This window comes from Scheffersomyces coipomensis (assembly GCF_036884675.1).
Source record: "Scheffersomyces coipomensis strain NRRL Y-17651 chromosome Unknown DFJ63scaffold_1, whole genome shotgun sequence".
Lineage (NCBI taxonomy): Eukaryota > Fungi > Ascomycota > Pichiomycetes > Serinales > Debaryomycetaceae > Scheffersomyces > Scheffersomyces coipomensis.
The window spans coordinates 1,746,536-1,771,344 of record NW_027042892.1 but is presented as its reverse complement, the minus strand read 5'-3'; the positions used below and the strand labels follow the sequence as shown (position 1 = coordinate 1,771,344).

Genomic DNA, 24,809 nt, shown 5'->3' with positions numbered 1-24,809 from the left:
TTGAATGGATTATTAATGCTAAAGGAATCAAATTAATGATAATGCTAAGGATATGAAAGTGAATAGTTGTTGTTTACCGTTAAAATGATTATCAGCCAATAATTTTCAATCGAATGTTTTTTTTTTGTTGCTGTGTGGTTTTTATTTTTAGGGGTGCACTGCGCTGGGCTCTTCTCTGGGCGCGCTCTAGGCTCTCCTGATAGCGAGCGAGTGAGTGACTAAAGGTTAGATGCCGGTAAGTCATCAGGGGTTTATCATTTTCAAATTTTATCATTTGATTCCCCATTTAGGAAATGGTTTAAACTTTTGGTTGCAAGATGTGTTACTTAATTAAGTTCTATTGTTGTATATGATATTACATAATGTGTCAAATTGGTTTGATTTGTTTGGGTTATGGTTTGCTACAATAGGGGAAAATTGTTTAAGGGTGCAATCAGCTAACGGCTCAAGCCGTGTGTGAATATGAAGGTATAGCTCCTACACCCCATAAGAATTTGCAACTATATTATAACAGCAGTTACACATTTCATTACTAGATTGCTTCACTATTGTATTGCTCTAATTAAGCTATGCTATATGCATATTAAGATATTTATATATATATATATAAGTGTTTTATAAGTATGTACGGTGCAAGTGCAGTTATTAAATATGTATAGCCAAAACCGGTGAACCGAAGGAACGAACTAGGGCGACCAGTCAGCCGAATAAACAAACCACGAAACTCAGGCGGAACTTTATCCACCTTATGCTAATCCTTTCTCTTTAAGTACTTTATCCTTCATAGTTTCATACCATTGATCCATACTCATTCCATCATGTAATGCAACTATTATTATCGTCATATTATCAAATCCTATTCCTGTATAATTATTGGCCATGGTTAAACAATCATGTAAGATGAATTCAATAATCTTATTCAATTTCCAACCGGTGGATAATTTATGCCTTATAATATTAACAATTTCTTTATTTTTATAACAATCCCAAATCCCATCACATGCTATAACTAAAAATTCTGGAGTTGTATCTCGACGTTTTGATGCATTTTTTAAATCAAATATCATTAATTCTGGTTCAACTGTAACTTGAAATAATTCAGGTGGTAAATGAACTAAATCATTCTTAAAATATTTCTTATTCTTATTTATATATTCATTTCTAGGATTATCAATATATGGTAATTTAAATTTAAAATCTCCAAATGCTCTTGATAATGCTAATATTTCATTAATTCGATTGTTTTTAATATATCCATTACTATTCTCAATTCTAACTCTTTCATTCATTATAATAGGTTTATGATCATATGATAATGTCTTGGCTTGACCATTTAATGATAATATACATCTTGAATCCCCTGTATTAGCCACAATTAAATATCGTTTATTGATTATCATAGATACAATAGCAGTGGATCCACAATTGTTTAAAGCAGTATTGGATGATAAATCAGCATCAACTTTAAAGAATGCTTGCTTGGTTATATCCAAATATTGATGGGTTGATATCGATTTATGTTTATCTAATTTATTTAATTTTTTGAATATTATATCCACAAGATGTTCACTCAAATATTCAGAACATATTCTACCCCCATGACCATCAAACACTCCAAACACTGCCAATGACTCATCCTCATTCACCTTAACATCTTGAGCATCTTCCATGGTAGTCCTATATCCTTGCATTGATCCAATGCAATAGGATATGGATTCATGAGATTGATAGGTGATCTCCTTATCTTCAATGGGATGAGATAACAATTGACCCATCGCAATTCAAGTTCTGTATATTAGATTGTGTCCTCCTATTCACTGAGCTGTGACTCTCAGGTTAAATTCTTTTAAATAGATGATATTTAACCAAGTATCTATAAGTATCAAACATCAAAATATCTGTCTTATCTCTTTTTCTTTCCTATACGATTCAATTTTTCTGTTTGGTCTCTGTCTGCCTGTGAGAAACTTAAGTCAATGTCGCATGATGTGTCATTAAATGTCTCTTGTCGTTGAATGTCGCGACTTACCCCATAATTGACAAAAACCATCACCTCCTTGCTTTCATCCCCACTAAAAGTTGAAACAGCAGCAGTAACTAGAAGTTTATATTATCCAAATGACACATTTCACCATTGCATTAGATTGATTTAATAGATATAGATATATGTATAGGCAACATGGCAGTGTTTCCTAAAATAGACAAGAACTCAATTAGTGGGGATAAACATTATGTTGCTCCTAAGGCATTCCCTATTGGTCCATTTACTAAATATAGTAAGAATCCAATTTTAAGACCTGACCCTAATGTTGAATTTGAAAGTGCTTATTTATACAATGCTACTGCTATAGTCATTGATGAATTGGTATTCATGTTATATCGTGCTCAGAATCCAGCTAAATTATCTTCAGTGGGGTTAGCTTTTTCTTCAGATGGATATAACTTCACTAAATATAATAAACCTATCATTAGTGCTACTGAACCATGGGAAGCAGGTGGAGGTATTGAAGATCCAAGAATCGTAAGAGATCCTAAAACGAAATTATTCATTGTGACATATACGGCTTATGATTTATTCAGAGCTCGATTATGTGTGGCTACATCTGAAGATTTATTCCATTGGACAAAATATAGATCGTTTGTACCTCCATGGTGGAATGATATTGCTAATGATGCTAATGGGAAACAATTGATTAGAAATGAATGGCTGAAATCAGGGGCAGTGTTCACGGAAAAGAATAAAGATGGGAAATACTATATGATTTGGGGTGATAGTTCATTATATCTTGCTGAACTGGAAGATTTAGTGCAATGGAAATTAACTAATGATAGTTATTATGGAAATATTTTTGCAACTGCCGTATTCAATGCTGAAAATAAATTAATTGAAGCAGGTCCAGCTCCTATCAAATTAGATAATGGTAAAAATGAATGGATCTTAGTATACAATGCTGCAACTATTGGTGGTAAAGATCTTGCAAAAGATACCTATACTATAAGTCAAATGTTAATTGATTATGATCATATTAGAGATGGTCCGTTGGCAAGATTAGAAAAACCAATTTTAAGACCAGAGCAAAGAAATGAAGTTGAGGGTCAAGTTAATAAAGTGGTGTTTTGTGAAGGTATAGTTCAATTCAAGGGACAATGGTTTTTGTATTATGGACAAGGTGATTCTGAATTAGGGGTCGCTACCGCTCCTGTTAATTAAAAGTAACTCTAAAAAAGAACATGTATTTTTATAGTTTGTCCTTATTGTTTTATGTTTTTTTTGTTATTTCGTTCTTTTGTAAAGTACATTTATTAAATACTATAAAAGAATAGTTTATTTTATTTACTCTAATTTTTACCTTTTCTTACCCTTTTGTAACTTTTTCCGTTCCATAATTTCCCTAATTATTAAAGCTAAAGCTTCATCAATATTGTCATTAGTATTATCAATGCCTACAAATCCACATTTCCAAAATTTAGCAATCTTTTGACCATTTTCAATCAATTTAGGTGATGCAAATGGACTATTTATATGAGTACAGATTATCCAAATTGGAGGAGGACATTCTGGATCAGATGGATCTTTGGAATTATCAATCAATTTAATATCTTTTCTTAATTCCTTTCTCATAGTTTCCATTTCGGTAAGATTTTTGTCTTGCCATAAATTCTTTAAAGCAGTCTTTATAGAAAATATATCTTGTTCTTTACCTTGATTCCATCTTCTTTTAAAAGTATAATATTCTCTCCATGCTTCATCTAAGGCACCTTTCATAATCGATAATAGATTAAATGTCTTATCCCCTGGTAACTCTTCTAAAACAGGAATTTCAGAGTCATGATGACTTGGTACACTTCTAATACTATTACCACTACCACCACTTGAATTAGAATTAGTGCTGGTGATTTCTTCATAAGATGGTGGATCGTGAGATGGTACTGCACTATAAACAAAGTAATAACCATCGATATTCCCATTCAATTCACTAGCTCCACTGGCTACTAATAATGGATTGGTTGAAACTGGTTTTCTTGGTTCATTGGCTAAATTATGAAGGATTTCTTTATCTAATTTGATATAAAGGGAAGCTTCTAAAAAGGGAACCACTAATTGAGGATCAAAAGGAGGTGTATCTATTAATTCCACCAAGATTGGAGTGATATTAGGTGGGATATAAGTTGTTGATTTATTTGTATTGTATGATAAATAATAAGGATTTTTTGAATTTATAATGACTTTTGAACTTGAGCTGAGATTATCTTTAGGTTTCCTATTAGGATTGGTACTGACAGTTTTAATATGTTTGTTTTGAATAGTTTTATGATATGCATCGTAAATGACAGGACCTATGGATATATTATTTCTATGTGTTGTGATCTCTTGTAACGTATATTCAGCTTCATTTTCGTCTAAAATCGATTTTGCTAAATCTGTAGAAGGGGTGAATTGGAATAAGATGGGTTGGATCTGATGAGTTGGATAATAAGTGTCTCTAAAGTTATTTAACGATAATTTTGATATAATTGATGTTTTACCTGATTTCGGCCCTCCGAGTAGAGCAATCCTAATAGGATTATCGTCATTATAAGGTCTATTTAGATCCAGTTGCAGAAAGCTACTGGAACGATTGAGGAGAGTAGATGACATACGATTTATGGTAATAACTTTTCCATTGACTTTATACTAATAACTGTTACCTTGAAAGAAACAAAGATACGGCTGGTACAGATTAATTAAAATAGCAACCAAAATTTCATTTTTCTTCCTTAGGAAGATTCAGACGGGCTTTTAAATTTGTAAACACTCTTCTCTGTTGTATATAGGATGTCGGGATTTGAGGTCGTGTGAAAGTGACATATTTGAAATTGATATTTAAAGGGTTTCTTAACTACTTAATTATACATTACAGTATTATCTCTTATTAATTAATAATAAATCTTGATTTTATTAGCAAATCTCATTGAAATCTGAAAAGAATAGTTAAGAAGTTAACTATATTGTTACCAACTATAATATGGTCCATGTGAAAGTTGTGTCTTGCTTCTTCCTTCCTATTGCGCTTAATTTTTGACACAATTTTAAATTTCACTCCGCAATTTATGTCAAATCTATACACGTAAATGAAAACAAACGAATATACACATTCATTCCTTGTACATTGATATATTATATGTATATAAATTCATTCATAGCACACGTCTAATATGAGGTTGATCTTACTTTTACTCGGATTATGGTTTATAACGGTCAGTGCCTCGGATTCCGATTCTGATAACAAGACAATTGATATATACGCCCTTAATGCAGAATATCTCAATAGTTATAGGCAAGGAAAAGTGAATAAAGAAGGTAAAGCAGAATATGAATCGTTACTTAGGAAGTATCATGCTGATTTAGCAAAGTTTGGTGATAAATACATGATTGAGGCAGAGGGCCGTATGGTTGTGGGAACAGCCAATTCTGTTGATGAACTTAATCAACCACATAATCCTGATCAACCACTTCTTCCTAGTTATGGTGAACAAGCAGAGAAATCTGCTCACCCCAATGAACCACTTCAACTTAAAGAACCAGAAGCGACAGTGTGACAGGTACATACTACTCTTGGTGCCATTCTGAGTGGTCTGAAACAACCCTAATAGCTTTGTTTTGATTCATGTATAATAGAATAATTAATAAATGTAACAAAAAGAAAATTTAATGAGACAATAACTACTTAGTAGACATAAAAAGCTATCATGTAGGCTTGTATTTGATTTAGAGTCACGGCATGGAACACCGGTCCGTATCTGAATTTAAAATTTCTAATAATAAATAGTGATAGGGATCTTATTTAAAGAACATAATTAAAGATCCAAGATTTGTAAAACAATTGGAAAATGGTTTAGCCCAGGATTTGTAAATTCCTTACTTATTATTCCCCTCCAACTACTCCAGGTAACATTCCACTATTGGTACTGTTTCACATTATTGTCGTGCGCAAAAGTACCAACCAAAAGAAATGTGTTAACAGCCGAATCTACAAATAAACCCCTAATGACAAATCATCATTGGCTCGACCTTTATTTGGACCAAAAATTGAAATTGATCCCTTTCCATATTTCACAACAAAATAAGCCAAGAAGAAAAGCCCCCGCATTTATAATTGGAAAGTTCTAAATGTACCTGAAAAAGAAAAATTTTGCGCAGTTCGGAAATTGATGCGGAATCACCTAATATTTTAATGGTTAAAGTTAGGGGCATATGCGTTCATTTTTAGTGAGTTTAAACCTTAGAAGGTTGAAGCAGACCGAGAAATTAAACTATTCTAAACTATGTTTGTGTTAACTCCACTGATCAGAAGGTAAAAGAGGTTGACAGCCTGATAACTTGCATATTTTGGTATTGTTTAATTATAAGTAATTGCTGCACTACCCCATATCGAAACAATAGAAACAAAGCATTACACTGGATTCGCAATTGTCAACTCTATTTGGACCTTCACCTAAATTTATTATTCGGGTGTTTCTTATTTATTAGGAAATTCTAATTCCACAAATTGTATGAGGTCGCAATCTGTTATGGGTGTTACAAACCTTCCCACCTAGTCATACTATAAATACCAAACCAACTTCCCAGTAAATACCAAGAATAACATGTTTACATATTATGCAATAGTCAACAGTCAATGAACAATGATGTCTTTGTTTCTGAAGCTTCTCGCTATGATGGCAGTGGTTACCACTGTCACGGCTTTAGGAGGGTTGCAAAATATTTTTTTCAATAGCAGTGAAAAAGACTTATTATCATTATACTCAAATCATCAACCAGCTACTTTATTCTTAGATCAACTGGATTGGCCCGGTGTTATCAAAGCTGGATTAGATTTAAGTGATGATTTCAAGAAAGTTACCGGTGATGCATTGCCTGTGTTTAATTATACCAGTAATATTTGTACTTCGGTTCATGGAAATGTGAATACTGCTATCATTGTCGGTACCTTAGGTAACTCATCATTCATTGATAGTCTTGTTTCAAGTAATAAGCTTAATGTCACCGAAATTGAAGGTAAGTGGGAATCATATATTTCCCAAGTCATTGAAAATCCAGCTCCTTGTATTCAAAATGCGTTAGTGATCGTAGGCAGTGATAAGAGAGGTTCGATTTATGGTCTTTATGATGTATCTGAACAAATTGGGGTTTCACCATGGTACTGGTTTGCTGATGTTGTACCAGCTAATCATAATGAAATTTATGTTTCTAAATCAATTGTTAAAGTTCAAGGCGAACCAAGTGTTAAATACAGAGGTCTTTTCCTCAATGATGAACAACCAAGTTTAGGAGGTTGGGTACAAGCAAAGTATCCTGAAGGATTATACAATTCATATTTCGTTCATGAATTCTATGTCAACCTATTTGAATTATTACTTAGATTAAGAGCAAATCTCTTGTGGCCTGCTATGTGGGCAAGTATGTTTGGAGTTGATGATCCTGAAAATCAATATTGGGCTAACTATTATGGTATTGTAATGTCCACTTCTCATACTGAACCTTTAATGAGAGCTACTAATGAATGGACCACATTTGGTAATGGTTCTTGGGATTATAGTACTAATAAAGACAATATTGTTGAGTTCTGGAGACAAGGTATTATCAGAAGTAAACCATATGATAATATGTGGATAACTGGTATGAGAGGATTTGGTGATACACCAATCACTGGTGGTGTTGAAGTTGGATTATTAGAAAATGTTATTACAACCCAAAGAGAATTATTAAGTGAATATTTCAATGGTACTGATATTACCGATATTCCTCAAGCTTGGTGTTTATATAAGGAAGTCCAAGCTTATTATCAAGAAGGTATGCAAGTTCCTGATGATATTACTTTATTATGGGTGGATGATAACTACGGTAATGTTAGAAGATTACCCGTTGCTAATGAGACCTATAGAGCTGGTGGTGCTGGTATGTATTATCATTTCGATTATGTTGGAGATCCAAGAGATTATAAATGGATTAACACTATCTCGTTAGAGAAGACTTGGGAACAAATGCATTTAACTTATGAAAGAGAAGCTAAGAATTATTGGATTTTAAATGTTGGTGATTTGAAACCATTAGAAGTGCCTATTGAGTATTTCTTTTCAATGGCTTACGATATGGATAGTTGGGGTCAAATCAATACAGTTATGAATTGGACTGTTGCATGGGCAGGCAGAGAATTCGGTGCTTATTATGATGATGTTGAAGAAATTGCTGATATTATGGATCTTTATGGATTCTATGCTAGTAGAAAGAAATATGAATTATTAAACACAACTACTTATTCCATATATAATTATAATGAAGCAGCCACTGTCCTTGAACAATGGCTGAACTTAACTGATAGAGCATGGGCTGTCTATAATAAATTACCTAAAGATGTCCAACCATCATTCTTTGAATTCATTCTTCATCCTGTCGTTGCTGGTTATACCGTTTATGATATTCAACTTTCTGCAGGTAAGAATAATTTGTATGCTGGACAAAGAAGAAATCAAGCTAACTATTTAGCACAATACGTTCAACAAAGATTCCAAGACGATGCTAATTGGAAGAATGAATATGATACTTTACTTGATGGTAAATGGGTACATATGATGGATCAAACTCATTTAGGTTATGATTATTGGCAACAACCAATGAGAGATACTTTGCCGCCCCTTGCTTATCTTCAGATCGGGGAAGATAATTTAGCTGGTTCTATGGGTTTAACCGTCGAACAATCTGAAGGTTCTGTTCCAGGTGATGATCAATATAATGCTGTGGCATATAGTAACAATACATTAGTGTTACCTGTATTGGATCCATATACCAAAAGTAGATATATTGAAGTATTTAACAGAGGTATTTTCGATGTCTTTTTTAATGCAACTCCTGAAAATGACTATGTTACAGTTACACCATCAGAAGGAGTCATTTTAGCTACTAACACCAGTATTTGGAATTCAATCTTTCTTGAAGTAACTGTTGATTGGGATAATGCTCCAGATGGATATAATATCGATTATATTGATATCTCTTCTAATTCAAGTTATGGATTCTTTGGAGAACCACAAGTTCATTTACCAATCAATAAAACTAGTGCTCCAACCAATTATACTGGATTTATTGAATCAGCCCAAGAGATTTCAATTGAAGCAGGTCATTTCTCTAATAATGTTTCAAATAATGATACTTATTATGTTGAGATTGATAGATATGGTAGAACTTTATCGGGTGTTACTTTATTCCCAGTTACTGCTGATTCTCAAGAAGCAACTGATGATGCCTCCTACTTGGAATATAACTTTTATAGTTTCACAGTTCCTCAATATGGAACAAATATTACAGTTTATACTTCTCCATCATTGAATGCTAATCCATATCGTCCATTGAGGTATGCAATTGCCGTTGATGATGAAGAACCGCAAGAAATTCAAATTGTAATTGATCCAACTGATCCAACAGCTATGCCCGCTGGATGGGAAACTGCTGCTGATGATGGAGTTTGGATTCATAATACCACCCATACTTTTGATGGTGGAGAACATGTGTTGAAATTATGGGCATTGGAACCTGCTGTGGTTTTCCAGAAGGTTATTGTTGATTTTGGTGGTGTTGTACCATCATTCTTAGGACCACCTGAAACTTATTATCAGGGTTAGATATGGTCTCTAATGATTATTCGTTTTCTGTTTCGTTACAATTTTTCAAAAGTAAATAAAGTTTCCTTTAGTCTTATATAGATTAATATTATTTTTGCCACTAATTAGTTAATGATATTACAATGATTGTATGTTTTTTACATAAATTTATTTATTAAAATAATATATATACCTATGTAAAAGAGTTTTTTTTTTTTTATTTTATTTTAGAGAACCATCAGATGCTTTAATACATCATAATATTGTTGATCCAGCAACTTCATAAAAAGATTAGAATGTATAAGTTTTTCAAAAATTTATTCATCAGTAATAAGCAACTATCAAGTTCATCAGATATTTTTTTATACCAAATTCTATAACACCATCAAAAAAATACCAGATTAGCAAGCATCATCAAATACCTTTAGACAACATTATTGATTTCGATAAGAGTCTATACTATGGATTTAGACAATAGTACATCTGTTTGGAGTAGCACCCCATCCAGTACTGTTGTTTTGATCTTTGTTAGCAGTTTGAGTTTTAGTTTGAGTTTGTTGTTGAGCAGCCATTGTGAAAGTTGTTTGTTTTGTAATGTTTTAAAATAGATTAAGATTGGAGTTTAGAAGTAGGATTTGATCTTTATTTATAGTTGGATTTTGATAAACTAGATTGATAAATGACATACCTATAGATGATCAATATTAGATCATAATTTTAAAACAAAACGGAGTTGATTTTGCATCTTCTTGTGACAGAAAAATTTCCCGATTGGGACGTGACAATGTAATTAATTAACCACAAAAATGAATGCCATGAATTAATCGTTTCTGATTTAAGCAATGACATGGAATAATTATTAGACGATATGATTCAAGTCTAAGATGATCTTATATTTGAAACACTTCAAGGCGTTACGTTATAGGAAACAGAAATTTTAATGGCTTGGGATATTCGTCTGTGCATTAGATTGCAAAATTAACGTATGCGTAACTCAACACCATAGGGCTACACCACGTTTAAAGTTAAATTACACATGCAAGATTGTTTCAAAAAGCATTGATGATACTATATGATTATTGTACATTACATTATATGAAACAGTCAAGTGTTTTCATTCTATTTTAGTCGCCTTTGCTCTAAATTAAGAAAATGAAATATGACAAATTTAGAGTATGCAAGATCGCAAAACCTTTAAATACGATAAACTGAAACATTGACATCGTATCCACTCATCTATCTTAATCTCAAGAACTACTAAATCTTATGATTATGGATGGTAACTAGCTTCATCTATATAGCATTGCGAACAGGACTTATCAGAAACATCTAAAGGAGGTCGTGCGACACTACAAAACATTGTTTTTTAGCATGATAACGATAGTCATTGATTGAGTGCGGAGGATTAAACAGACAAATTTACAACAAATATTGAATTCTAAGCTGACTATCGGAGCAATTCTGAAGTAACAATTTTTAATGTTAAGGAAATGGCGTATACTGCTACTCAAGAAAGGTATGACGCCAGAAAAGAGCCTGGTCGAATAAAAAATCCCATAGTAGCTCATATCCCCAGACATCCTGGTACTAATCATAACAATACCAAACTATCACCTTTAAGTCAACATAAAGAACTTTTCAAGAACAGTCTTAGTGGAGGCAATACAGTTAATAAGCAAGTTCAAAATGATAGGCAGAAGGAGATTAATGCTTGGAAACACGATGTAGATAAGATCGATAGAGTTCATAAACAAACTCAAGGATTAATTAATCATATATTTTATTTAGTGGGGAAATTACATGAAGGCAAGACACTTAAGCATATCATTAAACTACATAAGAAGTTGTTTGATAATGATTATCCTAACATACCCACGATCACCATTAAAGGGATAATATTACTCAGCATCCAATTAAATAAGTTAAGAACCGTTCACTTAAAGATGAAAATACAAGCTTTAACTAGATCTATTGAAGTTTTGAATCTAATCATTGGTAATACCGCTAAAGATATAGATCAAGGTAAGCTGAAAATAATTGAGTTTAATAATAAACTTTCAGGGGTTGCTGATACGTTACAAGAACAATTTTCTAAGCAGTTAGATCGTATAAATTCAACTATAGAAGAATATGAATCTCAAAAAATACGGGATGTTAAACGACAAATGCTTAAATTCCAATGTCGGAACTTTATGGTATTGAAAGAGGTACTGTTTTCTAGTGATGGGTCAAGTTCACTTAATTTTATGGGTCAAAGGATTTTAAAAATCGATCATATTTTGGGTTATAATATAATGAATATTAATCAATTTTTTGAAAGTTTAATTGTTTTACAACGACATTTATCAATAATATTTGAAATTGAATTTCCTTATCTTGAAGATTTACTTGAAAGTTTACCTGATGCTGATTTTTTTAATTCAATTAAAGTGAAGGAAAATGAAATCAGAGGAACTCCTGAAGTAGATGATGAAGTGGATAATGATAATAATGTGGACGGTGATGATAAAGACATTGAATCAGATAATAAACCTAGAGAGTTAACTGATACAAATGATAAGATTGTTAGTACAAACAATACCATTAGACTACCTTTATCATCAAAATCATATAATAATCAAAGAAGAGAACTGATGAAACGATCTCCCAGTAGAGAGATTGAGTCTATATTAGAAAGGAACAACAAAAGTAAATCATCACTGCCGATGCCAGAACGATCTAATTCAAGATCATCAACCTTAACTACCTCATCATCTATACATCAAGTATCTAAGAAAAAAGCTATTGCCATTGTCCCTCATAGAATATTAAAGAAACCATTCAGTAAATTAACTATGAGAGAATTTCTGCAATTATTATATATCATTCTGAAGATTTTATTCAATTTCCAAGTATTCTTCATTACTATTGGTATTGAATGTACGGAAATCATCCGATCATGTGATTTCAATAAGATACTTCAATTATTAACGACGTTAAAAGTTGATAATGCATTTATGGATTTGAATTATAATAATATAAGTTCATTACCTGTCATTGAACTTAAAACTATTATTGAACTAGTATATAAATCAATGATGTTAGGAGTCAATAGAGCAGAGAAATCGACAAAACGGAAAATATCATCTATTCCACCATCTTATCTTAAAGATATCACCTTAAGTGAAGTGTTTCATAATCATGATGTCAATCTGAGCCAACATCCTTATGATGATTGGTCTCTTGTTAGTAAGATCTTAGGTCTGCATAATCTTTAAATTTAATATATAATTGGTTTATACGTGTAATTCTCATACTTCATGTAGGGTAATTTGAATCACTAATCATAAATTAAGTAGGGGCGTGTCCGCAGGGTCAAAAAAATCTTAATATCGAAAAAACTGGATTAATTTAAAGGACGACCCCCATCATCAATCTTATCGCTCAATTTAACTCTAAATCATATTGAACAAGGAGACAACAATCAATTGCCATTCTCTATAGTCAATTACCATATAACATATACATATCGTCATGGTTCTCTCCGATAAGGAATTATTTGAATTAAATAAAAAGGCCGTTACTCAAGGGTTTAAAATTAAACCAAGAATCAATTATAATACTGTTGGAGGTGTTAATGGTCCATTGGTCATTTTAGATAACGTGAAATTCCCTCGTTATAATGAAATTGTCAATTTAACCTTACCAGATGGAACTGTTAGACAAGGTCAAGTCTTGGAAGTTAGAGGTACCAAGGCAATTGTTCAAGTTTTTGAAGGTACTTCAGGTATCGATGTTAAAAAGACTAGAGTTGAATTTACAGGTGAAAATTTAAAAATCCCAGTATCTGAAGATATGTTAGGTAGAATCTTTGATGGTTCTGGTAGACCAATTGATAAAGGTCCAAAGATTTTTGCTGAAGATTATTTAGATATTAATGGTTCTCCAATTAATCCATATGCTCGTATTTATCCTGAAGAAATGATTTCAACTGGTATTTCTGCTATTGATACTATGAATTCAATTGCTAGAGGTCAAAAGATTCCTATCTTCTCTGCATCTGGTTTACCTCATAATGAAATTGCTGCTCAAATTTGTAGACAAGCTGGTTTAGTTAGACCAACTAAAGATGTTCATGATGGTCATGAAGAAAATTTCTCCATTGTTTTCGCTGCTATGGGGGTTAATTTAGAAACTTCAAGATTTTTCAAACAAGATTTCGAAGAAAATGGTTCTTTAGAAAGAACTACTTTATTCTTAAATTTAGCTAATGATCCAACCATTGAAAGAATTATTACTCCTCGTTTAGCTTTAACTACCGCTGAATATTTAGCTTATCAAACTGAAAGACATGTCTTAACTATCTTAACTGATATGTCCTCTTATGCTGATGCTTTAAGAGAAGTTTCTGCTGCTAGAGAAGAAGTTCCAGGTAGAAGAGGTTATCCAGGTTATATGTATACCGATTTATCAACTATTTATGAAAGAGCTGGTAGAGTTGAAGGTAGAAATGGTTCAATTACTCAAATTCCAATTTTAACTATGCCTAATGATGATATTACCCATCCAATTCCTGATTTAACTGGTTATATTACCGAAGGTCAAATTTCAATTGATAGACAATTGCATAATAGAGGTATTTATCCTCCAATCAATGTTTTACCATCCTTATCTCGTTTAATGAAATCTGCTATTGGTGAAGGTATGACTAGAAAAGATCATGGTGATGTTTCCAATCAATTATATGCTAAATATGCTATTGGTAGAGATGCTGCTGCTATGAAAGCTGTGGTTGGTGAAGAAGCTTTATCTACTGAAGATAAATTATCATTAGAATTTTTAGAAAAATTCGAAAAGAATTTTATTGCTCAAGGTGCTTATGAAAATAGAAGTATTTTTGAATCTTTAGATCAAGCTTGGTCATTATTAAGAATTTATCCAAAGGAATTATTAAATAGAATTAGTCCAAAGATTTTAGCTGAATTCTATGAAAGAGAAAGAGAACAAGATGATGATGAAGAAGAAGATGCTGATAAAAACCATGATTTAATTGATGCTTAGATGTTATAAAGAAGATATCTTTATAACTTTTTGCTTATTGCATAGACTTTCTTTTTCTTCTAATTTCCATCCTTTATTACGAAAAGTAACTTTCACCTCACCTTTCCCTTTTTTAAATTTCATTTCATCATCTTAATTTTGAGAGAGAAGAAGATACCATTTTATCATTTTCTGTTATCATCATTTTAGCTATTATTTTTCCATTCCTTTGTTTTTAACCTATCTGGATAAATTTATCAAACATTATTATTCTTATTATTATCATCCATCCATATTTTTTATTAGTACTCTTTTTATATTAATATACACGTCAAAAATATTTTTACATTTCGAAAGTATACTTTCTATTGTAAAGGTTTGTTTATATATTGAATGGATTAATATTTACAGAATCTAATTGTACAATGATAATTATAAAATGCTATTAAGAGAATTAAAATATTCTGTGATTGAATGACTTATTGTTGTTGTTGTTGTTTTTTAAGATTACCAATATAATTAATGGCAGAACCAGCTTTAAAAAATTCAACTTGATCTTTAGACATGGTATGTTTAGTAATGATTTCAAATGATGAACCATCTTTCTTAGTGACTTGAACTCTTAATTCACCACCATTATTACCATCTTTAGCAATCATATCTTTTAAATCAATGGTAGTTATAACATCACCCGATGAAATTTTATCATAATCAGCTTCATCAGCAAAAGTTAATGGTAACATACCTTGTTTCTTTAAATTTGTTTCATGGATTCTAGCAAATGATTTAACTAAAAGTATAGATCCTCCAAGGAATTTTGGTGATAATGCAGCATGTTCTCTGGCGGAACCTTCACCATAATTATGTTCAGCCACCACAATCCATGGTCTACCTTCTTCTTTCCATTTAATCATTAATTCAGGGATACCATATTGATCACCATTTAAATCGTAAGCTTTATTAACTTCCCCAGTTTCTTTATTGACAGCTCCAATTAAAGTATTATTGGAAATGTTTTCTAAATGACCTTTATATTTCAACCATGCACCAGCAGCAGAAATATGATCAGTAGTACATTTACCTTCAACTTTTAATAACACATTAGTGGATAATTCTTCACCTGACCAAGGAAGGAAAGGATCTAATAATTGTAATCTATCAGATTCAGGGGAAACATTAACCTCAACTTCTGGTTTTGGTTGAGGATTTAATTCAGGATAGAATTCTTCTCTACCTTTGATAAATCCAGCATTTGGTAATTCATCACCTTGAGGAGCAACGAATCTGAAATCTTCACCATTATCTAATTTAATAGAATCAGTTATTGGATTATAATTGGCATCACCAGAATAAATCATAGCAGTAACCATATCTGGGGAAGTTAAGAAATTCATGGTATTTCTATTACCATCATTTCTAGCTCTGAAATTTCTATTAAATGAGGTGAAAATACTATTGGTTTCACTTGAAGTTTTGGAAACATCAGTTCTATCCCATTGACCAATACATGGACCACAAGCATTGGCTAATACGATAGCACCATTCTTTTCAAAAGTATCGATTAACCCATCTCTTTCAATAGTAGCTCTGATTTGTTCAGAACCTGGAGTAACAAAGAATGGAATCTTTGGTTTTAAACCGACAGCTTCAGCTTGTTTGATAATGGATACAGCACGAGACATATCTTGATATGAAGAGTTGGTACATGAACCAATTAAACCAGCTGAAATGGTTTGAGGCCAACCTTCTTGTTGAGCCTTTTCACCAAATTTAGAAATTGGAGTTGATAAATCAGGAGTGAATGGACCATTTACATGAGGTTCTAATTCAGAAAGATTGATTTCAACAACTTTATCATATTCAGCACCTTCATCGGCAGCAAGGAAATTGGTATCTTTATGAATTTGATCAACTACTTGAGCAATTGGTTCTCTACCAGTTTGAATTAAATATCTTCTATGAGCATCTTGATATGGGAAAGTAGAAGTAGTAGCCCCGATTTCAGCTCCCATATTACAAATAGTAGCCATACCAGTACAAGATAAAGTTTTAACCCCTTCACCGAAATATTCCACAATATAACCAGTACCACCTCTAACGGTTAAAATACCAGCTAATTTAGTAATAACATCTTTAGGAGAAGTCCAACCAGATAAATGACCGGTTAATTTAACCCCTAAGACTTTTGGAGCTTTTAATTCCCATGGAGTACCAGTTAAAGCATCAACGGCATCAGCACCACCAACCCCAATGGCAATAGCACCTAATCCACCAGCATTTGGAGTATGAGAATCAGTACCTAACATCATTAAACCTGGAACCGAAAAGTTTTCTAAAACGATTTGATGAATAATACCTGAACCTGGACCCCAGAATTGAATACCATATTTATCACCACAACTTTGTAAGAAATCAAATACTTCTTTATTGGTTGCAATTGATTTAATTAAATCTTCTTCAGCACCATCTTTACCGACAATCAAATGATCACAATGGATTGAAGCTGGTACAGCAGTGGAAGCCATTCCACAAGTCATGAATTGTAAAAGAGCCATTTGAGCAGAAGCATCTTGCATGGCTACTCTATCAGGATTTAATTTTAAATATTGTAACCCTCTAATATTAGCGACATTACCTTGACTTGATGCAAAACCTTCTTCAGGATCTACTAAATGAGAATATAAGATCTTTTCAGCTAAAGTTAATGGTTGATTATTAACGATTTTCTTAACGGTAGCTAAATTGTTAAGTAATTTAGCATAAGGAGGAGTTCTTGATTCGAATAGTTGGGGTACTTCATAATGATTGATAGTACTAGAAGTAGCTAAACTTCTAAGATGATAACATAAATTACCTCTAACCTGGGTAATGGACTGTCTAGCCGATAACATAATTGAATGAATGGACTATAGCAAAGAAACAACTAGTTAAAGAAGTGAAAAATTTTTATATATGAATTTGGGTTTATTATCAGTTTTATGGAGATCTGAAAAATTATTTCATTTTTATTTACATCCTTACCGCTGACCAATAAATTCTTAAACAGATTTGATGACTCAACTGTAAAAATGACTTATCTCAAATTTCGCCGCATTTTTTTTTGACATTACTTATCGGCACGGGGTTTGGGTCATGTGATGGTGTTGGTACTGTATATAGTAATGTTCTGTATATAATACCAGTATAAGCAGACTACTAACTACAGGTAAAGCCTAACAATCAATTAATTATGGTTTATATTTAACTTTTATAGATATATTATACAAAATACCTCTATTTATATGATACATGACATCTTTTCTTAACCTTTCATTTCTCTCGTGGGTACAATATGACCTAAGTTAGCTTCACTTCACTTCACTTCATACAAGACCTCTATAAGCTCTTGATACCCATCCACAATCTCTTACATTATCATCTTTAGCATCAACTTTGAAATTGGTAGTTGGGTCATCATATTTCCCACTATCATCAGCAGGCTTTGAAATACAAAGATATTTCCCATCGGGTAAGAAACATCTTAATTGGGAGGATGGATATGGACATGGACAAAATTTAGGTTCTTTAACACAAATACCAGTATCTTCACATAAATAATTCCTACATCTAGTATTCAATTTGGCATTCTCATAATCTTGAGGATTGACATATTGACCTTCATGAAATTGTTGTTGATGTCCTCCTTGTTGACCTCCAAAATTTTGTAAGAAATCAAATAAATTACCATTCACAAATGAACTTATGAAGATGATACAAGTTAATATTATAGATATCATGATGATCTATACTTCTACTATATGATGATTTTATATATTCTTTAAAAACAATAATGACACTTATGTTTGTCAAACTTCTATATATATACTAATTTATTTAATTACAGTACACGTCAATAATTAATTTTTTTGGTGATTGATTGGGGAAATTTTTCAAAATCCGGGTAAATGAAATAATAATAATAATAATAGCTGCTAAAATAATTAATATTATGGACTATCCCATTCAACCATGTTTAATGACTATGTTTAATAGTATGATAAGATTCTTTATCCAAGTTTTCAACAAGAATGAAATCTTCAAACTCAGCTAAAGTTTTGAAATCTCTATGTAAACAATAAATTGATTCATCTGATGATCTATCAAACAGAATGTTAGTATATCCAATTTAAACCTTTATAATTAAAAATTGGTAAAAGACTTACTTATCATAGATTGGTTCAGCTTCATAACAATTTTTGACCAAAACCACAGTTAAAAGAATAGCCATAAAGAAAGCCAAAATGAAATTAATTCCATCTTCTTTATCATCATCAGCGTCACTATTATAAATTTGAACCTTATCTTCTGAATCATCTGATTCAAGTAATTTTAACCACATAGGAGTTTCTTTAATATCAAGATTCAACTTCAATTGAACAGGATGACATTGATATTCAACTTTTTCATCATAATCATTAACAACACCATCATTTCTTGGTTGATATTTTGGTAATTCTTCATCTTTAACCACTTTTTGAGCGGCGGCTAAAGTATTATCATCTAATGAAATTTCATCTACCATAATCTCAACAACTGTAATTGATGATTTAGAGAATTTATCTAATGAAGTCATGGTTTCAAGTTATTCTCTTTGATTGATGATTGATAATTGATCTTTTCAAAGGAACAAGGAGAAAGAAATAAAAACAAATTATAACATTTTTAAAAAAATATAAAATTGAATTCCACTTTTTAAATTCTGATTGCTGCGAAATTTAAGTCAAATGTAAAAATAAATTCAATTTCGAAAAACAACTGAGAATTTTTTCAAAATTTACACTAAAAGAGGTTGATGCAACAACTTCAACACTTCAATTATCCACACCCAACCATTATAAAGTTTCATTTTTTAAGTCAATTAGAAAGATAATTGATTAAATAATCAATATCAATCAAAAAAATTTAAACCTTTCATATTGAAAGATTCAAAAATGTAAAAAAAGAGGGGAGAGCAGGGAATTGAACCCTGGGCCTCTCGCATACTTGCTGAATGATCGAAATCATCTCCCAAAGCGAGAATCATACCACTAGACCACACTCCCTTATTTGTGATGCTGAAAAATTTTCAATTTGTGATGTTTGTATGATGCGCGATGGTAGCGTGGCGCTACCAAAAATGGAGGAAAATTTTCTTTGAGGCCTGTCAATCAGTTAAATCTAATATGACTAATTGATGATTTGATTAAATATTGATACAGAGAGAGCAATTTCTATGCTATTAATGGGATATTATTAAACTATTAAGGGTATATAGGTATATTAACTATTAAAATTTCTAATAAATACGAATATTATATTTTTGGGGGTTTCCCTTTCTATTCCAAAACACACCAAACCAGAGAGCAATGTATTAAAGGTGGTGGTCAGGGTAGGGATCTAATGCAAGAGAGAGAAAACAACACAACAATAATAGACCAATGTCTAATCTAAGTGGATGGATGTGACATCTCTGTTTTTAATGAGAAATAAGCATCTTCAACTTCTAATTCAACTTCTTGTAAGGCTCTTGATTCGGATCTTACACCGAAAAACCAAATCATTCCATTAAGGATTCCTGTAACTAAGATGAAATGACTCAAGAATAAGAATAAAACAGCAAATCTCGATTGAAATCCTGAAAACAAATAAAACAGGAGAGTAATTAATATCGAAGAAAAGAAATATATCTTTCTCCAATTGGATTGGAATGGAATGGTATGTTTTCTATATTCGGCAATCTCAATTAACAATTGTTGATATATTTCAATTTTCTCAGATGGATCCAGGATAAACCTATCGTCATGAGTTTTATGCTCATCTTTGGATTGAACAGCAAATTCAATACTATATCCAAAATGATCAGAATATGAACAATTCAAGGGAGCAGGTAATTTTTCAGTAAACTTAACTGCTGCTTTCAATGGCGTGATAGTATTTATATCAATTAAGGCATAATCTAATCGACAAGCATCTTCAATTTTAGAATGAGTTCGATATGTATTTAATTGAGAATTACAAGTTACCCCTGCTGTTATGATTTGATCTTCAGGAGTTAACCCGGCAATACTAACTTCATTAGGGTTTAAAAATCTCCAAGAATCAATCAATTGACTCTCAACTGTGAATAAATTATATGGTAATGAATTTGGTCTTGAATTTAAATCACCAACTTGAATCACGGCAAATCCACTCCTTTTCAACATATTAACAATCTTAGTGAAATCCCATGCTTGACAAGCACGATGAGTTGAATAGCTAGCATCACCAACTTTGGAATATGGAGCATGCATATGACTATTCAAAATTGCAATTGGTAATGCATTTTTCTTATGTGGTTTCAAAGTAGTGATGGAAATCCCCTTACCCACATACCAATCACCTCTAAAGAAAGCTGATGGTCTACCATTGATAGGAAATCGATATAAGAATGATTGATCAATCGGTATCTTAGATAAGATAGCTAAACCGGGACCAGCAATGATACCTGATTTAAAAGCACGACGATATGGATATATAGTTTGACACGTTTGATTAAAGTATTTCCAATCATCTTCACTCCAAATTTCTTGTAATGCAACTATATCATACTGTTCTTCACATAATTTCTGAGCTATGGCTTCAATTCTTTGTCTTCTATGTTTGGAAATGAATTTCAATCCCCATGTGTTAAAAGTTAATAATTTAATACTATCATTTTCAGAGGCAATGGTGGTGGTTGATTCTGTACCTATTGTCGCTACTGGAGTAGCATCTATATCTTCCACAATGGATGCTGATTCTTTTAATGGCATTTGGTTGAACTTCTTGATCTATAGAAAGTAAAACAGATCGGATCACATCGGTTTAGAGATTTTTCAAAACGGTCATCTTTTAGTACGCCAAAACATAAACTGTACACAAAAACGGTTATTTTGAAAACTGAGAAAAATATCAAAACTTCAGAAATCAAAACAACACTATGAAGTAGAAATTAATATCATACATCAACACATTACAATGGCCTATCAATCATCATTTGAAGAGTACGACGCGTTACAACTACGTATGAATGAGTTCGTCAATATAGTGGAATCAAAATTAACAGAAAAGAGAGGTAATCTACTAAATGATAAACAGAATCATTATATCAAATTAAATGATTTAAAATCACAAGAAATCAAATTACAACTGGATATTAATAATCTCATTACAAAACAGGATAAGACTAAGAATCAGTTGAATGAATCGATAGATAATTTACAATCACAACGGGTGAAAATCGATGAATTAATCAAACAACAAGAACTTCTACTTAATACTAAACAACAACTCACTAATGACATAAATCATATAAATCATAATCTAACCCAAATCAATAATGAATTAAATAAATCACAACGAACCCTTTCTGATCAATTAAATCAAAACTTACAAGAATTATTGAAATATGAGATTTATCTCGGTATAAAGATTCAAGTGTTAAATATTGATTTAATCAATTTCATCTTCACAAATATCGATCCTAATAATTATAATCGAGAATTCTCTATTGAATTGATTATAAATGATGATAATTATAAGATTGGTAATGTTAAACCGGTTTTATCCCTTGATAAAGTGAAATTATTAGAATCAGAATTCAATGATCATAAAGAATTAGTCAAATTTTTAAAGACAACTCGGAATTTATTCAAAGATTTAGTATGAATGATGGTTCTTTATACTTGTAGATTAGTTAAATATGTATTAATATAAACCAAAGGTAGATTTAAATCAGGTATTAATTATAAAATTGTAGTCACGAGGTAGAAACACATACCCGGAATTCATTTACGATTCCAGAATCGAATTTTTTAACTATGAGATGCACGTGATATATTTGAACAGTTTCGCAGCAACATTCATCCGAAACGAAACATATCAAAAGGTTTTGTGGTCTAGTTGGTTATGGCATCTGCTTAACACGCAGAACGTCCCCAGTTCGATCCTGGGCAAAATCATTTGATCTTTTTTTTACATTTTTTTAATTAGTATATTATTTATATTGTACTACATATGAAGTTCTCCATTTTCTTCTTATAAGTCAATGAAATATTGATTGATATTTGCTTCATCCCTCTTTTTGGAATTGTTGAAGCTTTTTTTGTTCGTACAAATATTTGGGAATTGAGTTTGCAACTTAGAAAATTTACAACATCCAAAGTCAATGAAATAAACCTTTAGATTATCTTTGTATTTATCCAGATTCTTAATTAAGAAATTTTCATGCGTTATACCGCCATGACTGATTCCATAATCATGAATACTTTTCAAAGCTTTCTTAGCTTGAATATTTAAGCATTCATTTTGCAGGATCCAACATTTAGTGAGACTTATAGTATCTATATATTCCATTATGATATAAAATCCCTTTAAATTTATATTTTCACCAGCAAATACCTTTGTCGCCCTTTGGTTCGTATCGCTTGTCAATGTTCCAACTTGATGTATTTTTGGTATGAATTCTTGACCTTGTAATATAGCATATGCACAACATTCCTTAATGAATGAATTAATACAATCCCTCATGGTTTCAAGATAATAAGCTTTCTGGCGTACAATTGATTTTGAGTATATCGGATCAAATATCTTTATTACATATGTTTTTCTAAAAGATTTAACTTTTAATACAACTGCATTATTTCGAAGTCTCCTATGTCCTCGTAAGACAATTTCTAGTTTATATTTATTCAAAAGAACATCCAATGTCACTGCCAACCATTTACGTCCATAGAAAGAATGAATTTGATTAAGTATATCAAAATACTTTTTATTTATTACTGAATTAGATTCCATCTTATAGGATTTCTTGTGTTCTAGTCTATGTTCAAGATTCTCTAATGTGATCTGAAAATCACTATAATATTTTTCACAAATCCGACGGTATGGAGATTTAACTTCACTATAATATTTTGTAACGACTTCTTTAACAGGTTTGGGATTTAGAGTTTGAGCTGAATCTTGAATGCAATTGATGAATTCCATGATCAGATTGACTTCATAAATCTGACAAGGTAAATTCCAATATAAATATCTACCAACATTATCCCACTTCACTTCTTCATCTTCATTAACAATATATTTAATATAAAGAATCATCATTCCGTCCGAAAGGAATCCCGAATAACTATTACTGGAAACACACCCTCTAAATAATTGAGAATAAAGGTTTAAGAAATGCAATCTTGATTCCCATGAACTTCCATTCTTAAAATTCTCATACAGTTGCTGCAAGATTGGACTAACTTGAATAGGAATAGATTTGGTTGAATTAAAGAAAATTTCTGCATCAGATCTAATGTAAAATTGGGTTTTGCCTAACGTAAAGTATTTTGAATTTCTTTCCCATACTTCATATCCAAAAGCATGCATACTACCTTCGATTACCTTCAAGATATTGTTATTAAAGATGTGCATATATGCCCAATGTTCATTTTTATCTATTATTGTTGTTAATTTATAAACTGAGTTGAATAAATAATCATATTTATTCTTATGAAATTTAAATTGGATAATATTTAATTCAGAAATTGGTCGAATCATATCATTGATATTTATTTCAGGTGGTGGTCGGAAAAATCCTATGAAATTACTTAATTGATTTAAGTTTAAATATTCCTCCTTCTCTTTATCATATTTTCTTTCATCAGATCTAAATGGTCTGTGAATTGTTTTATTTGGTAATTCGAACCCTGACAAACCATCAAGACTATTATAACTACTATTATCTAATTCATAAGATGGGTCTTCAAAATCTTCAAATGGATATATGATTGGATCTAATGGTTGTAATAATTTCTGAGGCATTAGGCAAAGATAAATCATTTGTTTAAAATTCTTTCTCGTATCCGCTTTTAAGACTGTGGATCTTATATGTCCAAAAGTTTCGAAGTTAAATTCTTCATAATAATCTGAAAAGTTTTTAATGGTGATATTTAATTCAAGAGCATTATATTCAACAGGTTCAAATACATCAAATCGCATGAATCGATTCCACATAATTATAACTTTTTCACAATCATTGATGATATGATCTGGATCCAAGATTTGATTAATCTTATCGACAATAATGACATCTTCTTCGTTAGGTTGGTGTAGTAAATTCAATAAAATTG

The 24,809-nt window shown here is 31.5% G+C and overlaps 13 protein-coding genes and 2 non-coding genes across 15 annotated transcripts; 7 read left to right on the top strand and 8 right to left on the bottom strand. All coding sequences in view use genetic code 12, as the record gives it.

The window, feature by feature from the left end:
* Positions 1-516: 516 nt before the first annotated feature.
* PTC4 (type 2C protein phosphatase) lies at positions 517-1,977 on the bottom strand. The gene has a single exon (XM_064904773.1). The coding sequence runs from the start codon at positions 1,773-1,775 to the stop codon at positions 747-749; it is 1,029 nt and encodes a 342-aa protein (XP_064764966.1). The 5' UTR covers positions 1,776-1,977; the 3' UTR covers positions 517-746.
* Positions 1,978-3,279, top strand: DFJ63DRAFT_28411 (uncharacterized protein). Its single transcript, XM_064904774.1, has one exon. The coding sequence runs from the start codon at positions 2,180-2,182 to the stop codon at positions 3,209-3,211; it is 1,032 nt and encodes a 343-aa protein (XP_064764965.1). The 5' UTR covers positions 1,978-2,179; the 3' UTR covers positions 3,212-3,279.
* On the bottom strand, positions 3,279-4,917 carry DFJ63DRAFT_28418 (uncharacterized protein). The gene has a single exon (XM_064904777.1). It carries the CDS (start codon positions 4,637-4,639, stop codon positions 3,347-3,349), a length of 1,293 nt encoding a protein of 430 aa, XP_064764964.1. The 5' UTR covers positions 4,640-4,917; the 3' UTR covers positions 3,279-3,346.
* Positions 4,918-5,196: 279 nt separating this feature from the next.
* DFJ63DRAFT_333105 (uncharacterized protein) lies at positions 5,197-5,580 on the top strand (the record flags this gene model as incomplete). The annotated part of the gene is made up of 1 exon (XM_064907798.1): positions 5,197-5,580. The coding sequence occupies one exon, from the start codon at positions 5,197-5,199 to the stop codon at positions 5,578-5,580; it is 384 nt and encodes a 127-aa protein (XP_064764963.1).
* A 1,089-nt stretch (positions 5,581-6,669) lies between these two features.
* DFJ63DRAFT_310772 (uncharacterized protein) lies at positions 6,670-9,660 on the top strand (the record flags this gene model as incomplete). Its single annotated transcript, XM_064905645.1, has 1 exon — positions 6,670-9,660. One exon carries the CDS (start codon positions 6,670-6,672, stop codon positions 9,658-9,660), a length of 2,991 nt encoding a protein of 996 aa, XP_064764962.1.
* Positions 9,661-11,129: 1,469 nt separating this feature from the next.
* On the top strand, positions 11,130-12,896 carry DFJ63DRAFT_310771 (uncharacterized protein; the record flags this gene model as incomplete). Its single annotated transcript, XM_064905644.1, has 1 exon — positions 11,130-12,896. One exon carries the CDS (start codon positions 11,130-11,132, stop codon positions 12,894-12,896), a length of 1,767 nt encoding a protein of 588 aa, XP_064764961.1.
* A 40-nt stretch (positions 12,897-12,936) lies between these two features.
* Positions 12,937-15,016, top strand: VMA2 (H(+)-transporting V1 sector ATPase subunit B). The gene has a single exon (XM_064904598.1). It carries the CDS (start codon positions 13,153-13,155, stop codon positions 14,677-14,679), a length of 1,527 nt encoding a protein of 508 aa, XP_064764960.1. The 5' UTR covers positions 12,937-13,152; the 3' UTR covers positions 14,680-15,016.
* Positions 15,017-15,137: 121 nt separating this feature from the next.
* Positions 15,138-17,549, bottom strand: ACO2 (aconitate hydratase; the record flags this gene model as incomplete). The annotated part of the gene is made up of 1 exon (XM_064907362.1): positions 15,138-17,549. The coding sequence occupies one exon, from the start codon at positions 17,547-17,549 to the stop codon at positions 15,138-15,140; it is 2,412 nt and encodes an 803-aa protein (XP_064764959.1).
* A 471-nt stretch (positions 17,550-18,020) lies between these two features.
* Positions 18,021-18,434, bottom strand: DFJ63DRAFT_310768 (uncharacterized protein; the record flags this gene model as incomplete). The annotated part of the gene is made up of 1 exon (XM_064905643.1): positions 18,021-18,434. The coding sequence occupies one exon, from the start codon at positions 18,432-18,434 to the stop codon at positions 18,021-18,023; it is 414 nt and encodes a 137-aa protein (XP_064764958.1).
* A 236-nt stretch (positions 18,435-18,670) lies between these two features.
* DFJ63DRAFT_339512 (uncharacterized protein) lies at positions 18,671-19,679 on the bottom strand (the record flags this gene model as incomplete). The annotated part of the gene is made up of 2 exons (XM_064908713.1): positions 18,861-19,679; positions 18,671-18,794 (listed from the first exon to the last, which is right to left on the bottom strand). The coding sequence occupies exons 1-2, from the start codon at positions 19,268-19,270 to the stop codon at positions 18,671-18,673; spliced, it is 534 nt and encodes a 177-aa protein (XP_064764957.1). The 5' UTR covers positions 19,271-19,679.
* On the bottom strand, positions 19,642-19,739 carry DFJ63DRAFT_t16. The gene has a single exon. It is a non-coding gene; the product is annotated as a tRNA-Pro (tRNA).
* Positions 19,740-20,123: 384 nt separating this feature from the next.
* ISC1 (inositol phosphosphingolipid phospholipase) lies at positions 20,124-21,467 on the bottom strand (the record flags this gene model as incomplete). Its single annotated transcript, XM_064907797.1, has 1 exon — positions 20,124-21,467. The coding sequence occupies one exon, from the start codon at positions 21,465-21,467 to the stop codon at positions 20,124-20,126; it is 1,344 nt and encodes a 447-aa protein (XP_064764956.1).
* Positions 21,468-21,570: 103 nt separating this feature from the next.
* DFJ63DRAFT_27686 (uncharacterized protein) lies at positions 21,571-22,547 on the top strand. The gene has a single exon (XM_064904601.1). The coding sequence runs from the start codon at positions 21,673-21,675 to the stop codon at positions 22,360-22,362; it is 690 nt and encodes a 229-aa protein (XP_064764955.1). The 5' UTR covers positions 21,571-21,672; the 3' UTR covers positions 22,363-22,547.
* A 34-nt stretch (positions 22,548-22,581) lies between these two features.
* DFJ63DRAFT_t23 lies at positions 22,582-22,655 on the top strand. Its single transcript has one exon. It is a non-coding gene; the product is annotated as a tRNA-Val (tRNA).
* DFJ63DRAFT_316854 (uncharacterized protein) lies at positions 22,588-23,444 on the bottom strand. The gene has a single exon (XM_064906740.1). The coding sequence runs from the start codon at positions 23,221-23,223 to the stop codon at positions 22,732-22,734; it is 492 nt and encodes a 163-aa protein (XP_064764954.1). The 5' UTR covers positions 23,224-23,444; the 3' UTR covers positions 22,588-22,731.
* Positions 23,445-24,809: the final 1,365 nt, after the last annotated feature.